The sequence below is a fragment of the Spermophilus citellus genome (assembly GCF_964194105.1).
Source record: "Spermophilus citellus genome assembly, chromosome: 5".
Taxonomy (NCBI): Eukaryota; Metazoa; Chordata; class Mammalia; order Rodentia; family Sciuridae; genus Spermophilus; species Spermophilus citellus.
This window is the reverse complement of record NC_138186.1, coordinates 130,619,298-130,637,094: the sequence shown is the minus strand read 5'-3', so window position 1 is coordinate 130,637,094 and position 17,797 is coordinate 130,619,298. Positions and strand designations below refer to the sequence as shown.

Genomic DNA, 17,797 nt, shown 5'->3' with positions numbered 1-17,797 from the left:
ATCTTGTTCTAACTTTCTGAAAGGGCCTCTTTCCCCTTTGTCTTTCCCACTCCCTGACAAACCTAATTAATTCTCCTTTTCACTCCTACCAGGGGACCTTCTCCAAACATGTAGATGAGATTAGGTCCTAATTTATACATTGATGTGCCATCCCGCCTGTTTCTTCATAGCAATTACACTAACTGCAATTAACTACCTTTGTAATTATTTGTTCAGCATCCATCAACCATTAGCTGGTTGATATCGCAATGACAGGGATGGTATTTATCTTGCTTAGCAGAGGTTTAGTTCATAGCAGGTGTGCTATCCTTATATTTGTGTAAATATGCAATTGGTAGGTAACATAATATTAAATAAAAGAAGTTGAATGAGAGAAATATGAAAAAGCTAAGATAGAAACAGCTTAGTTGATGAAGAGAAGAGGAAGAGAGAGAGAGAGAGAGAGAGAGAGAGAGAGAAATCTGAGTTGAATCCTATGCTTCTAGTTTGGATAATTAATACAAATTATGACTAAAGTATGGGGTGAGATTATGACTTCAATTCAAATGATGTAATAATTAATTGGATTATAGCTCATTTAATTAAGTTTTGTTTTTTTAAGATTTATTCACATTGTAATCTCATTCTAGTATGTTTTCAAAAAATTTAATCTAGAATATTGCTGTAGAAGATTAACACATACAATTTGGGTTGATTCTACTTAGTTTCAGGTTCAGAAGACTATGTCCCTCTATTTTGTACTCAGATTTCTGGCATTTATCTAATATCAATACTAGAAATTGTTATTCTTTTGGAGTTACAATGATTTTTAATTTTCTAATCATGAAATTAAAGACATGGAGAAGTTGAAGCATAGCTTATCTTTGCAGTGAGACCTACTTTTGGTACTGGTTTGTGGTTAGATATGAAATAAAAATAGAAATAAAAAGCAAATCTATAATTATGTTGAAGCTTAAACCTCCAAATATGTAAAACCCTCATGTCAGTTAAAGGAAAATCTCTAAAAGCAGCAGAAAAGTTTTTGACATCAAAACTGTCATGCAATTATCTTATCATTTATTCCTTGTATTTAAATGAAGTTTTATCTATTCCTTTCTAGTCACACACAGAGAAAAGGAAAAAGACAAAGAAAAAACAAAAGAAAAGGAAAAACCTGAAAAGAAAGGTATGCAGACATTCTTTTTTGCTGTTGTTAACATTAAACCTTTCTATTTTGAATTCCCTTTCTTACATTCAAATTTTAGCTGACCTTGCATTACTTCTTTTTCAATTTATATTATGATTATTTCCTTGGAACAGATTCTAAAGGGAGGAATTTCTGGATTGAAGGGGACTAAGTCCCTGATGCTATTGAATTCCCCATACCACTTGATGTTTCAGAAATGCCATGTCACACCCCCCAACCCCGGCCAGCAGTTTTTAAGCTGCATTAGCCAGCAGTGAGAATATTTTCCCAGAAAATACTTATCAATTTTATAGATAAGACAGTAGATCCCATTATTTTAATGATATTAAAATATTTTGATTACTATTAGACTGTACTTTTTTGTTAGTTTTTATTTATTTATTTAGAATAGATAATCAGCACAACATCTCTGCTTGGCACATAAACTTGCTTTGTGAAAACCTTTCCTCGCCCCTGCCATCCCACTTCCCATTCCATCCCACCCCAAGTTCTCACTGTAAACTACATGTGTGAGTTTAATCCTTTTAGAGCTTTAGTACATAAATGTGTAATTTATTTATTTTTTTTAAAGAGAGAGTGAGAGAGGAGAGAGAGTGAGAGAGAGAGAATTTTTAATATTTATTTTTTAGTTCTCGGCGGACACAACATCTTTGTTGGTATGTGGTGCTGAGGATCGAACCCGGGCCGCACGCCAGGCGAGCGCGCTACCGCTTGAGCCACATCCCCAGCCCAAATGTGTAATTTATAACATAATTATATAAATATATGATATAATACTATAATAATAGTACTATAATATTTTTACTAGTATATTATTAATAATATATATTATTGCTTCTCCCTGTTTCTACACAAAATCTGACATATCCTATGTTTTGACTTTTAAAAATACATCCTAGAAATTTTTTCAGACCCATAAATAAATATTTGCCCTATTCTTTTTTAAAAACCTGCATCATATTTAAATGCCAATGTTGTCTTCCACTCTGTCTTAGGGCTGATTGCTACTAATAGGCTGAATAATTTAAATATAACTTTTAGTCATGTATATTTCCTTTTGTAAATGTTCATAATCATTGCCCACTTTTCCTAGTGGTGTGATTTTGGCATATAGATCTCTTAGTTCATAACTTTTTTTAATATGTTTCTGCTAGTTTTGCAGTCAATCTTAGGTTTTCTATCCCTGTGAACACACATGTTGAATGTATTAGTGTGTGTGTTTAGATTGCTGGACTTTCATGTGACTAGATATGTTGATGTTTTCTTGTGCTTTTTCTGCTTTTGAACTTTCATCAAAAATTAATCTGAGGGACTGGGGCTGTGGCTCAGTGGTAGTATACTTGCTTCGCATTTGGTTCTATCCTCAGCACTGCATAGAAATTTAAAAAAAATAAAGGTCTAGCAACAACTAAAAATAAATAAATAAAATAGATTAATTTGATAGCTACTAATATTTTCCTTAAATTTAAAGAATGTTCCATATTTTACATTTGACTTTAATTCATTAAAATTCCATTCAAATGTGCAATGTGAAGTAAGATTCTAATTTATTTTTGTTTTTGTTTTAAAGAGGATCATGTCTAGGATATTTCTGCTCATTTATGTATCCACAGTGTGCATATCCTGCTTAGTTTTCTTGCATTTCGAACCATTCCATTTAGGTGGAATATGGGAGAATACTTATGACATTTAAATAATATCCATTGAAACATGCTTCAATATTACTTATTGTATGTGTACACTTGAATATTTGAATTCAATATTTATCCTTTTATTAATGTTTACTTAGTGATAATTTCCATCAATTTCAATATAACCATCTTCTTTCTCTGTTCTTGAAACAGATGTCAATTTCTTATCTACTGGTGAGTTACACAGAATTATGAGCACCAGGCTTTATGTACTCTGGCTAAATGAAATAAACTCGTATTTCTTATGTGTTTTTTTCAAACTTCACAGTAGCTAAATTCTTTTTGTTGTTGAAATAATGAAGATTTTTGAAATTTAAATTATAAATATTATATGAAATTTTATCTAAATTGAAAATAAATAAAATGTTGTGTTGTATTCTTTTATTTACTGTATCCCTTTAAATGGGTATTTGTGTTTCTGGGTTTTTGGTTTTTTTTTTTTTTTTTTTTTGGTACCAGGTATTGAACTCAGGGGCATTCAACCACTAAGCCACACCACAGCTCTAGTTTGTATTTTATTTAGAGACTGAGTCTCACTGAGTTGCTAAGTGCCTCGCCATTGGTGAGGCGGGCTTTGAACTTGGGATACAGCCTCCTGAGCCACTGGGATTACAGGCTCCTGCCACCACGCCCAGCTGGGTATTTGTGTTTTATGAGATATTCTAATGTAAACCTTGATCTTGCGTGGATTATACCCTGTGCATCCTATCATAGTGTTCCTTTTGCTAACATTGTTCACTCTGGTACCCATAACCCCAAATGTAGCCTAGGTGGCTTTTGGGCATGCTGAATCCCTGGAGAAGGTCCCTGCTCTTTCAGGAGCTGTGTATTCTATCAGGGTCACTTGGTCATCAACTGGACAGGGCTTTAAACTTTCTATAAGGCTAGCATGGTTTCTCTAAGATTTTGGGATAACTATTAATAGAGGGAATCTTAGTCTGTTTCCTGCTGCTATAAAATATACTACAGATTGGGCTGGGTATAGTGGTATAAGGCTATAATCCCTGTAATTTTGGAGGCTAATGCAGAAGAATCAGAAGTTTGAGACCAGCCTAAGTAATTTAGCAAGGGCCTAATCAATTTAGTGATACCTTGTCTGAAAATAAAATAAAATAAAAAGGACTGGGATGTAATTCAGTGGTAAAGGGCTCCTGAGCTCAATTCAAATAAAAAGCTTGTGGTGAAGCCCTTCCTGATATATTATTACATGGTGGAAGGCAAGGAGAGAGTCAAGAAAGTCAAACTCTCTAACAACTCACTCTCCTGAGTAAGAACTAACTCACTCTAATGAGAATAGCTTAATCTGTTCCTGAGACTGGACCCACCATGACCCAAACACCTCCTATTAAGCCCCACCTCCTAATATTTTTTTTCCTTTTATAAGTAAAGCTAACTACTGTTCTTATATAGATGGAGAAATGTTTGAGGCTTTAATTTGACTTCTTCCTTAAACCGACTATTTAATTAAATCTTGTATTTTGTCTCTTAATATTTTAGAATTTACCTAAGTCCTATTTTTATACTTCAAAAAACAGTGTATAAATTCTGAGAACTATATAATATTTAGAGCAAACAACAAAACACTCAGTTTAATATATTTGAAATATAAAAATATGCTAAACATGCTATTGTACTTCTCAGATAACCTTTACTTAAACTATTGAGATACACAAGTTTTTATCAGTGTATCTAAGTAAAAAGCCAGTTAAAACACATTTATATGCTGATTTGTTAATTAGCTAAATAAGGAGAAAATATCTCAGGTATCATGTGGAATAATGATTAATTAATATACTTTATCAATAATCCTTTTTTGAATTACTCTTCATACTACTGTTGGTTCTCAACTAAAGTTTTCCCCTCTAGGGAATATTTGAAAAATTTTTTGTTGTCAAAATGACATTGGACTGGAGGGCATTTGGGAAGCAGGTACCAGAGAGGCTAAACATTTTTTTTTTTTCAAAGCATAAGACAAGTCTCCTACTGTGAAGAATTGTTCTTCTCAAATGTCAATCGTGCCCCTGTTGAGAAACACTGAGCTTAATCACATCTTTAGTCCTGATTTAAATACTTCTTGCTATTAATCCTAAATAGAGTTTTTATTCCTGACAAGAAATATATTTTTCAACAAATCCTTATAAAATTGCTCCTTCTTTGTTTTTTTTTTTTCCTTCCCTGAAAGCTTTATCTTCTTGGAATAATGACTTAAAAAAGGAAGGGAGGATCTAGGTTTCAAAATGCTTTCTAAATCAATGTTAAGTTTTACATTGAATTCTATGAAGTTATTATTACACTTGTAACTTTTTTCCTGAATTAGATTCATCAATGTCATAAATCTTCAAAGCAGTCCATGATTTTGATGGTTATAAAACGAAGGACAAGGAAAAACTTGGTTTTGAAATCTATTAAAGTATATACTAATGTAAAATTTTTCTATTTAAGCAACTCACAAGGAAAAAACTGAGAAGAAAGAAAAGCCAGAGACAAAGGCAGGAGCAAAAGGTAAAATTTACTTTATTATTTCCACAATTGACTACTTTTTACTTTAAAAGATTATATTTTAGGCAATAGAGAATCAGATGTTTGTTACCATTCAGTATTTCATTTGCACTTACATAAGAATGAACCCTATATTTAAACTTTACTATCTAAAGAATAATAAAACTGACTGTGATAAATGATCATCTTAAATAGGAGAGGAAAATGAAGAGCTTCATCATACTTGATTGGGAGAATTTTGTTCCATGACTTTGCCCCTTTGGTGTCATTCCCATCATGATGTTACATGACATGGCCAACCGAATTTTGCAGGAGTAGTGAAGTTTGATCTAAAACAGGGAGATTATCCTGGATTATACAGGTGGGCTCAAAATGCTATTGCAAAGTATTCAGAAGTGGAGAGATTTAGCAACAGAAGCAGAGAGATTTGAAGTGTGAGGACTTGCCCTCCTTAGCCACATGGAAAATGTAAGAAATGATCTTTCCCAAAGACTTCACTAAGAAACGACTCTGTTGATAGCTTGATTTTAGACCAATTTAAAATTGTGAACCAATTTTAGACTTATGAACCATAAACAAAGAACCCAGTTGAGCCATAGTGAGCCAACATTTTAAAATCATGTAAACTTGGGTATAATAAATGGGCATTGTTTTAAGCAACTGTTTGTGATAATTTGTTACTTCAACAATAAGAAACTAACATATCTGGTTTGTAGTTTTTGACAAGTATTACATCTTGTGATTGATTTCAGGAAATACAAACCCAGAGTTTCATTTTTTTTTTTTCATGCACATAACTTCATCATTATGTTAAGACTTTGAACACTAAAAGTATCTTGATAATATACCCATACAAATCAATTAGAATATCACTATAATATGTATTTTGGAAGATGAAGTAAACTGATTTATTGAGTAAACTGATCTATTCTAAATTTAGTTACCAATTATTTTGTGTTAGAAAAATATAAATATGAACTGGAAGTTAAACCTTATCCCTTAAATTTAATTGTCTTCCTCGTATTTTAAAATAAAAGTTATAATCAGTATATTTTACAAATTATAATCTATCATGTTCAAGAATCTAATCGTTTTAGGAGAAAGAATCTATTTTCAACATTCAGTTTGTTAATTCAAAAATTTTAAATATTAGACCATTTAGGGGAAATATATTTTAAACTATTTTCTATAAGCTAAACTGATATTTTATTGAAGCTAAAAAGTATGGGTTATAAAATGAGACTGCTTTTTAAAAATGTAGCATGAATTTAGTCTCAAGATTAAATTTATAGCTAAATAAATGCATTTTAATTTTATTTGGCTCTCTTCCACAGATGTGAGTGAAAATGAATTACATACATGTGTGTATGTATATATATATATACATACACACATGTATGTATGTGTGTGTATATGAAATCTAAATGATAGTAGAGATTTTAGTGATTTTCCAAATTAATTACTGAATTTAATAGGTGAAAAAAAATTAACTCCTAGAAAGACAAAACAATTTGGTCAGGTCATATTGCTAGTATATAATTGGATTAAGTCAGAAACCCAGGTGACCTACAGGTAAATCAAGTATTCTTTCCAAAGATAATTAAATAAGTCTTTTCAAGAAGTATGTGTTGAATGCTGTATTTGTTATTTATTGTTGTGTAAAACATGACCGCAAACGTTGAGGCTGTGGGTCCAATACCTGGGCATGGACTAGTTCAGTACTTTCCTTCACAATCTGTTCAAAACTGAAAACAAGGTATTAACCAGGGCTGTAGTATCATTTGAAAGCTCACTTGGACAAAGATCATTTCTAAGTTCATTTATAGGGCATTGGCAAATTCAGTTCTCATAGCTATTTGAATGAAGGCTTCAGTTTTTTGCTGCTTGTTGGCTAGAGGTATCCCTTAGTTCCTTGTTGCACGAGTATGACTGATATGATAGCTGACTTCATTAGACCTAGCAAGAGAGAGAATCAACATGAAGACATCACAATTTCATGTTGACTAATTATGCAAGTCTCATTCATTCACTTTGGCAATGTACTATTGGTTAGCATATTTCTAGGTCAAATTGTATTCACAGGGAGCAGACTATACAAGGGTACAAAAGGCAGGAATCTTTAGGCACCATCCTGAGTCAGCCTGCTACAAATGCTTTCTATTTACATACATTCTTCTAGAGAAGATAGATGTAAACTATAAAACACACACACACACACACACACACACACACGCACACAAAAATTTATTTTCATTTTATATGTCTATGTTGTTTTAGGAACAGGAAACATATAGGAAATGTTCTTTGTATGTATTGTGATTTCTAGGAAAAGAGAATAGGATTTAATTGGTCTAAACTGTAGTATGTAACATTTAAATCAGACATAAATATAAACTTGAAAGTGAGACTCCTTAGAAAGAGCTTTTATTCCCAGAGGCACTTTTATGGAACACAGTATTTCTAGCTCTGTTTCAAACACAGTCTGTCCAAGGACAACAACTAAATAGCCCACCTCAGAACTTTCACTTGGAGGACAGTGGGTATTTCATTGTCTACCCTGGAGCAGATGTAGGGTCCTGTATCAGAACTAGCCTATATCTGTAGTTCATTAAAAATTATAAAGAGGAAAGATGAAGAAGACAATGATGGAATGAGAAGGTGAATGAAGTGAGCCAAGTTTGAAACAGACTATTTTAACTGGCCTGGAAATAGCAGGTCTTAAGATGTCTCTGTTTGATGAAGTGGGGGAGGCTACTGCTGTTGTGACCATGTTCAGGAAGACTGTATTACTTTAGCTGGGTCTGTGTATATTTATATCTGCTCCCATATGTCTTAAGATATATTTTTGCATCATTTCCACAGGATAATATTTATAACTTTATGCCAGTTAGTGTTCTTAGGAAATTGGTTAGACATTCTGGCTTTACTGATATTATTCCTGACTCATTTGGTTGTACCATCTTTACCAAAATGGCTTTTGTTTCTTGGATTACTCATATGTAGAATCAGTACAATGTATTACCTCCTGCTATATATTAAATTCTGGGTAAATTAAAAGGAAGTTTCAAAGAGCTCTAATAATGTAACATATGTATTTTCAATATTAGGAATTTATGTACTTATTTTGCAGTGTTCAGTTTTGTTGTTGTGTTATTGTTGTTCATTATCTTGCTTGTTTCCACAGCATTCTTAGAGGAAGAGGCAGCTACAATGATGATTTATTTTAAATGCAGGAAAACAGAGGCATAGAGAAGTCAAGCAACTTGTAGTTACTTAATGAATGAGAGATGGAATTAGGTATTTTCTAATTCCAAAAATAGGTAGAACCATAGTATGTTTATTAGATAACATATTTCTCTACTTTGGCATGAGACAGACATTTTATTCTTATAAAATTATAAATGGGCAATGCTACTTGCAAAATTATATAAAATATGCAGATGTCATTCTTTTGATTAAACCATTTTGTTTTGTATTTGACAAATGTCATGAATTAATTATCTACCTAACTAAAATGAGGTTATTTAAATACAACATGGATACACACACACACACACACACACACACACACACACATATTTGCTTTATCAATCCTGAATGAATGTCTCTTAAATTCTTTTTGTTAAAAATGAGGGAAAATACTTTGTCATAAATTTAAGAATATTGATTCAGTTTGATCAAAACAAGTAGAAATTTGCTATTGCTTTAGTTTCACAATATTTTTCTCATTATATTCACCTCATTATGGAGTTCTCATTTTTTCTATTGAAGACAAAGTTATCTATTTCAAAGATGAGAGTCTCTGATAAATTTCTAAAATAGGTAGGGAAAATTTTACCATTTTTATACTTAAAATCAATGATTATAATAATCCTTGTTTCTAAGAAAATTGTCTCTGTATAAAATTTTATGAAATTACAAATAGATATAAATTTAACATTTTTTAATTGTATAGTGTAAAGCCAATCATAAATTTGTGTCAGTCTACAAAGGATCATATAACAATTTCACATAACAAAGCATAAACCAAAAATCATGTTAAAAAGTTTTCCAAGATTTAATACATTTATTCTAAACATTTCTATTTACATATTTAATCTATCACTGTTATGACCCGAATATAATGAAATATTTACTCCATCAATTAAGCATATGTTTATGCTGTTTCTGTCTGAAAAAAGCACTGTACTAGACATAATGGTGATACAAAGTTGAATAATGGAGTTCCTATTTTCAAGTTGCTTATAAGTGTGGTAAGGAACACAGATAAGTGAACAATCATCTGTAATTCAAAATATACAATAGGAAATAAAATGCTTTAATAAAAATTCAGGTCAATGAAATCTCAGGGAAAGAAATGATTAAATTCAATAGCAAAGCCAATTTTTTACATGTGAATTGAATGTGGTGAAATTTTGATATATAGAATATATGGAAAATATACACTGCAGTTTGACAATGTTAGCATGGGAAAAATACATAATGCATTCAAGAAACTTTAAGTTGAATGGTGGAAGAAAAGAAACTTTTGGAGAGGTGCTGTGAAAAGACAAACAGAATGAAAACAAATATCTCAGGGTTTTAAACACTGCATTAAATATTTCTTTAGAAAATAATATTACTGTGCTGGTAAAGATTCATCGAATATCTATGAGCTCAGACCAATATAGATTCTCTGGAAGGGCTTTTGAGTTGTGTAAATTTGGCTGTTGGCCATTCCAGGGGAAATTTCACTCCAGACAGACCCTAATAAACATTTCAGTGTGGGTTTCTAGAACGGTGTTGATTCAAGTCATAAATAGGAAGAAGATTTTTTTTTCAAGTCACGATATGTATGAGTTTGGTGTAGGAAAAAGCAAAAAGCAAGCAAAGGATATTTAGAAATGGTTCATAGAATGTAGAAGAAAATCCCAAGTATAGTCACAGAATCCACAAAGAGTTAGGAATCTTGAAAGCTTATGAAGTAAGTGGGTAATATCTGTACGAGAAATTTATGGTAAAATAATTTTGGATAATATATGTGTGTATATATATATATACATATATATATATATGTATATATATATATACATATACATATATATATATATGTATATATATATATATACATATATATATATGTATATGTATATATATATATATATAGCATAATTTTCCTCCTTGGAGAGTCTCTGTATAACATATCTTTGAGGGACTCCATAGCAGGAACCTGGTTTTCTGTTTCCAAAATTATTTTGTCAGAAGAAAAGTCTCTGAACTTAAATGTAGTCTAGTCTCTCTTGATTATATAAAATGCAGCATTTTCAATTAAAAAAGAGTTGTATTTTGCAGGTGAGCTATAAGTTTAAGATAGCCCTTCATACATTGCATTAAACTTTGATAACAATCACAAATATTTATGTCAAAATTACAGTTTCCTGCTCCTTTTTTTACCTTTCCTCTTTCTTCTAAAAATTATGCTTAAGTAGCAATTACAGAAGAAATATTCTGTTGGTAAATTAAAAAAGTAATAATCTAATGTTTCTTAACTGTAAACAGAAGAAAAGAAGGCTAAGGCTAAAGAAAAGACTGATGAAAAGACTAAAAAGGAAGCAAAAGGTGGGAAACCAGAGAAAATGAAGCAAACAGCTGCAAAAGTAAAAGAAGTACAGAAACCATCACCGAAAACCAAAGAGAAGGATAAAGAAAAGGAGGACAAAGAGGCACTGTCCAAACATGAGCAGCAAGGTAAACATTCAGAGGAGGAAGCAGCCCGAGGCACTAAGAGGATATTGGGCAAAAAGCAGATGCAGTAAAATTAAACTGACAAAGATCAAAATCAGACTCCAAACAGGGGTAACAGACCCATACATGTAAATATACTGGAAAAGAAGTATAATAAAATGGGAATTAATATTTATTTATAGAAATATAAAATGGGTTCAAACATATCTAAGGTTGCATTTTGAAGTATTTTAAAGTGGTTTTTGAATTAGAGTTTGGAGTTACTTAAATGTTGGGAGTAAATGTTGAATTCTTGAGATGTAGAATTTCTATTAAGAGATAGAATAACAATTGAACAATTTTGTGTGTCAGACTTAAGAGAAAAGCACTCTAGAAAAAAAAAATGATAGCAATTCCAAAGATTTTTAAGGAGTCTATGTCCAAATTATAAATAAAAATACTATTAAAACTATTTGTACATTCTCACAGTCTCTGAAAGCACACACAATTTAGAATATGATCAAATTATAAAACTCATTGAATTTAATAGGCAACAAAGTTGGAGAAAAAAGAACTCTCAGCATTTTTTTTTTTTTTTTGCCAGTTTTCAGTGACTAAATTGATGACTTTGGAAAGCTCTACAGCTGACAGGTGACTGATTCTCTTCAATAAGAGTGATGTCAAACTTATACCCTCACTTCAGAAATGCTATAGCATTTAAATGGAGGTAGAATAGACAACTGAAGTTCTTTATGGAAGGGTTCTATGTAAATATAAAGTGGTGACGTTTTTAGAGGGCTACTAAGGGCCTTTTATTTCCACCTTGTGGGCTTTGTTGAATCTTTCCTTCCCTAAGTCCATTCTTAGGTCAAGGTCACTACACACTATGAGACTCATGACTAGAATGTGGGACCTAACCTATTTCTGTAAAGGATGTGTCCTACAGAGGGTGCAAAATAAAATTTTCTTTTACTCTGGTAGCAATTGAATAATTTCATGTGAGAGTTAAAATCAAGGAATTCGATTCTCTGAGATGTTTATGTTTTAAAAAAAAATCTTAACATCTAATTACTGATTAAGCTTTCGGACAGAAAAATGACAATAATTTTCCTCATTATAGTTAACATGATCTGAAATATGCAGTATACTTTTGTATTTTATCTACTTTTGTAATTTTATCTTCCCCAAATTGACAATATTAGTAAACTTCAGTGTAAAAGTAATATTTGTAAACTTTGATTTATAGGATGAAAGGTACATATTTTAAAATATATATTTTAAAAAAGAAGAAAAGAAGGAAGAAAGATTCTTTTTTTTTCTTTTTGTGATCAAAAAACTTTGAGTAATTTTCACTTATTTCAAAGTAATATTTTAATATAGGATTTAATTAAAACTTTGGAACCTTAAATCTTTCATTTTTAAGATGATTATATTACCATGAAAAATTTAAAATATTAGTTATCATCTCTTTTTAAATTATTTCATTTATGGAATATTTGGGATAGAAAATGAATGTAATAAATGAAGGAAAATATTTTAATGGAATATTGTACTATGATAGAATACAAAAAGTTAATCTTCTGATTCACTAATATGTTTAATTATATCTTAAAATATTTTGCATTTTAGATCATCCTTTTCCAACATGAAACTAGTTAAAAATATGCCAAGTTTATCTTAAGTTTATAAAGAAGTATGCCAGTTATTTTGAGGAATGTCAAAATACTTATCCAGTAAGTAGGAATATGAACATGTTTTGGGATGGTCATTTTTAGTATCTCTGGTGGCTTTGAGGCTATATTTTACTGATAAGGACATAACACTAGGACATTTTCAAATAATATTTATTTTCAAGGTACAAATACTATATTTTATTCCTATCAGTAACCAGATTTATTTAAGATAACATTATATTATTATTCCATTTTCATTTTGCTGTTTTCATTTCTACATTAAGAGCTATCTATCTTTTAAAAGGACGCTCAAATATCACACAGAGGTAGACACAAATACACAAATAATATTTCATCAGCTAAACAAATGCATTTGCTAAAGCAAGGCTTCCTATTGAGAGTAGCTATCATCAATTAAATAAAGGTAGTATTAGGTAAGTAATCAAAATTTAACCTATAATGGTTGGTCAGACACATAAATATGTTAACTTTTATTTCTACACTTAAGACTTAAGAGCATTTGTTTATTTAAAAACCTAATCACATAATAGTTTTAATTAAATAAGATAAAGATTTTGTTTAAAATACAAATGCATGATTTTACTTTTATTTTGAAGTTCTTGTATTGTTGACAGTAAAATTAAACTAGTTCTTCTTTGGTCAAGAAAATATTTATTTGCTTAGCTTAAGTTAGATGTAATGAATTTAAGATATTCTTTTCATTAAGATGTGTAAATAGTTCCTTTTAAATAAATTGTTTTCGCAGATCTTTTACTACTTGGAAACCTACACAGGACAGAAAATTATTGGAGATTATTTGATTACATGGTATATATGTAAATATATTAAGTGTGGGTACTTTTAATATGTCCTACATAAACAATGCATTTATACTTAAAGCACTGAGAATAAGATTCATATGTGTGTACATGCCTACTAGAAACTGATACACAACTTTTATATCACATAATTTAGTTTTTATGGACCAATTTAAATCAATTTATAGGGTGGTAAGAAGTGTTGCCAAAATAGCATATTGCTTCTTAGTCTCTGGTGAGTCTGTGGGGAAGAGAAAAAAAGAAACAAAACAATCTCCCAGATCCTATGTATTTTGCTTATTTTTTTCTTTCTTTTCCAACAATTATTTAAATATCCGTGGCAGTCAGAGAAAGTAGAGCTAATGAGAATCTGCCATAGAACACTGGACTGCGTGTACTCCATCCTCATTAAAGATTATTTTTAAGAATCCCTTTCTGTTGACATTTTGCACCCAGAATTCATTTTCCCTCAGCTGCCACTCCACAGGGAACACTGACAAGGCAGCAGCAGCTGAATGACGTCCATCATTGCTCCCTGAGGACCGCAAAAGGGAGAGACGGACAGCATGGATTATTCCTAGAACAATGCTATTTGAGAAAAAAATACTTTGAAGTGGTGACCAAATATGAAGTTAACTTATGTAAATTATTATCCAATAACTATGAGAGTTACAATGACAAGACAACTCAGATTTTTCTTTAGGAAAAAATTCCAGCTACATAGTTTGACTTGGGTTTAAAGAAGCATCTCTGTAAAATGAATCTTTTAGAATTAGGAATTTTCTTTTGCTCTGTCCTAAGGCAGGTGAAAAAGACATACTTGGAACTGCTCAACACATACCTTCAAAGAATTGTTATACATCTGATCTGAGGACAGAGAGAAATATACAAAATATTACAAAATTCTTAATGTAAAATATTTTAAAAATAGTGATGCCATTAGAATATGAGATCACAGCCTTGCTTATAAAGAACTAAAAAGTTTTAAATGTTATTACTCAAATAATTTTCTACATGAAAAAGAAAGTTCCTTGAACTAATAGAGAATTTTCTTTTCAAATTAGAAGCTCATTGAACTATTGATGCATTAATTAAAAGAATGATCTTTAGAACCACACATTATTGGTATGATAAAAAATAAACATAGCACTTTGGTAATATCCATACCAGGTTAAAAAGTTTTGTTATACTCTCAATATTCAACTGAGGAGGAAACTTTGAACTGTGGTTTTATTAATTCAGTACACTGTTCAACATTTTATGTGTATAGCCACCCTATCATCCCTTGGGACAGAGAACAATATTTCATTTTGGAGCATCGTACAAATCCTTCAAATTACAAATAGTCCCTACATTCTAAACTTCAGACTACATTCTAACAAAAAGTCTCTTTTGCTGTCCTAGGAGGCTGTAGTGTCATTAATGATCACTGAGTAAAAACACAATTGAATGGTTTTAGATTGGAGATTCTGCAAATATGATCTATCTGATTAGATGCATCAGGGGAGTTTGATAAAAATGCATCATCCTAGGGTCCAGGCCCACAGCACAAGTTTTGAACTGATGTGTCCCACAGATTTCTATTTTGGCAAATTCCCTTGTCTTTTTGATGAGTAAATTTCCAACAGAGAACTACTTCTAAAAGAAATCTAAAGGCATAATCACTTCAGTTAGTGAAACAAAAGGGAAACACTAACAATGTCACATTGAACTAATTCTAATTTTCCATTAAAGGAAAATGCATTTTTTTGTCTTGTCTTAGTGCAGACTTACCCATTCAGCAAGAAAATCTTGTGTTCAGAAAAGAGAAGCTACCATCTGCTTTAATCTTACTTTTTTTCCCCTATACTATGAGGTTCCCAGGTCCTGGCATCTGAAACTTTTTTTACTGCAGCTTCATCAAAGAGCAGATGGATTTATGGACTGATCTGAGAATTAGCCTTTTTCCCACTCCTGAGTTTCCTGTGGGAAAATGTGCTCTCATTTCAACAATAAAAATACATGCAACTTTTTGAAATTATATGAGTTTTGGCTTAACATATTTAGGTATTAATGAACACGATTATATTTTAGATCTATCACCATAGCATTTACGGTTTGAAAGACCTGGGAGAGTTTCATAATAAAACTGATTAAAAATATTAACACTCTAAAGATTGAAGTTTTAAAAAATCCTTCAATGTATATTAATAGAATAACAAATTTTGTTGTTTCATGTTTGATATGCAAAATGTGAAACAATTAAAAATATGTCATGTTGTATAAAGCCAATAAACTTACGTGGTCCCAAAACTGCCTTTGGATTTGGTGGATTAATAAGATCTCTATTCTAAGAATACTAAAATGTAAATCATTGCATAGAAGATTCATTTCATAATATTCAAGATTTAGAGAACCTCTGGTAAAACTTACAGACTCTAATGAGAATCTTCATCAATAGAAACTTGGAATGACCTTAGGAGAATTTAAAGTTCTGTGAAAATATGAAATAGTTTAGAGAGAAAAGAAAAAAAAACTCTTGAAATGATTTTAAAGATGTTTGTCCCAAATATTCACCACTTACTGTTTTTTGCTCTTTTTTCCATAGGTCATAGACTAGTCAAGATCATAAAATGGTCTTATGAAAATTGCTCAATTAATTATCTTAACAGTGGTATCATTTGGCACTGTTAGTCTGTTCTTGATTTCTTCTAATTAAAGAACATTGTCATGGAGAGGAGTTTCAAAAGGGTTCGCCCTACTACAGGCATTTTTGACAAAATATTCTGCAGCTTCATGTAGGATCTGGGAGGGAATATTTGGTAAAACATTCCAAATTGGAACCAATTTTCTTTTGTAAAATTTCTGCCTCATCATCCTAACTCTACAAAAGGACAAATGAGAATGAGTGCTTTAATGTGATGACTTTGTAGCAAATTTGATGAAAAAGGCTTTCATTTTTAAAAACGACCACTGTAATATTATCTATGTTTCAAAATTTAAGGTATTTTTTGTATGACTAAATGGAGCATTATGTTCATTATGCCTTTCCCCCCCTGCATTTCCATGAATACAAATTATTTCTTCGCAGAAAATATGTAGTAACCAAAATTGAATTGTGCTATTTTGTTTTGTTAAACCATTTCTCCATTGAAAAAAAGAAGGGTTTTGATGACATTTTCTCATTTTTTTTTCTTTTTACTCTGTCAGATCAGTATGCATTCTGTCGATATATGATTGACATGTTTGTCCATGGGGACTTAAAACCAGGTATTCCAAACAATTCTTGTACTTGTCTGTTTTAATAGTCTTTGTTTCTAAGATTGTTGGCTTTTTAATGTACTGAACTGTATTTTCATTTTTTAAAATTGCATAATGCATGTGTAGATCTAGAATAAAGCCAATAAAAAGCAAAAGTAATAAGTGGCATTAGGGCCTTTAATTTTACTTTCAATCACTGCATGGCCTATTGCAAATATAGTCAGCTGAAAGCTAAAAACATGCTAATATCTTCATATGTGAGGTATGCTAATATCTTTAATAATATCTTGGAGTGAATCAATGAATCATCTTTTTAAAATTCCTTGTAAACAGAAGAAAAAAATGTGTGACAATGAAAATATCATTCTTTTCTTAGAAGTGAACATGCTTTTCCTAGAAGTGAACAGAATTCATATTAAAATGCATCACAGTTCAAATATTCAACCCCCTCAAAAAACTTAGGAGATTTTCTCCCCATATATGAACTTTGGCCATTCCAGAAAAATATTAATGGAGATAGTCAAGTCTGGAGTTAATAGTCAACATAATGGAGAAAAAGTTTAGTTAAAGCAATGTATATTAATCTCTTATATCTTTAATTCTTGCCCAGAGTTTAATGAGGTATTCTTTACTAATACCATAATTAAAAATAAACAACTTATTGCTTGCACTATGGTTTTTGCAGAATTTAAAACTGGTGAAACTTATGCTCATATTCGGAAAACATTTCTAAGAAGATATTGTTAAAGAAGGAGATAATTTATATTACAATAACTGAAGCTGTTTGTTTAAAGCAAACACATTTTGTGTCCTTGCCTGTTTATGAGAAAATCTTTCTAAAATGTATAATTATAACTCATGCATATGTTGAAAAACAGGTATGTCATATCTGAAAAAAATGTAGAATACATATGGGCCCTAGGAATTAAGAAAATCCTGAGACTCTTGTTTCTCTGGACAACTAAACTAGCAGAGCAACTAATTCTG

At 31.0% G+C, this 17,797-nt stretch overlaps 1 protein-coding gene across 10 annotated transcripts in view; it reads left to right on the top strand.

The window, feature by feature from the left end:
- Positions 1-17,797, top strand: part of TRDN (triadin) — a 400,855-nt gene that overhangs the window by 135,141 nt on the left and 247,917 nt on the right. For all 10 annotated transcript variants that reach the window (XM_081295982.1, XM_081295978.1, XM_081295980.1 and 7 more), the window contains exons 6-9: positions 1,100-1,165; positions 5,320-5,379; positions 10,915-11,103; positions 16,760-16,819. In XM_081295982.1, coding sequence (XP_081152108.1) covers positions 1,100-1,165; positions 5,320-5,379; positions 10,915-11,103; positions 16,760-16,819 — 375 coding nt within the window. The remainder of the gene's footprint in view (positions 1-1,099; positions 1,166-5,319; positions 5,380-10,914; positions 11,104-16,759; positions 16,820-17,797) is intronic.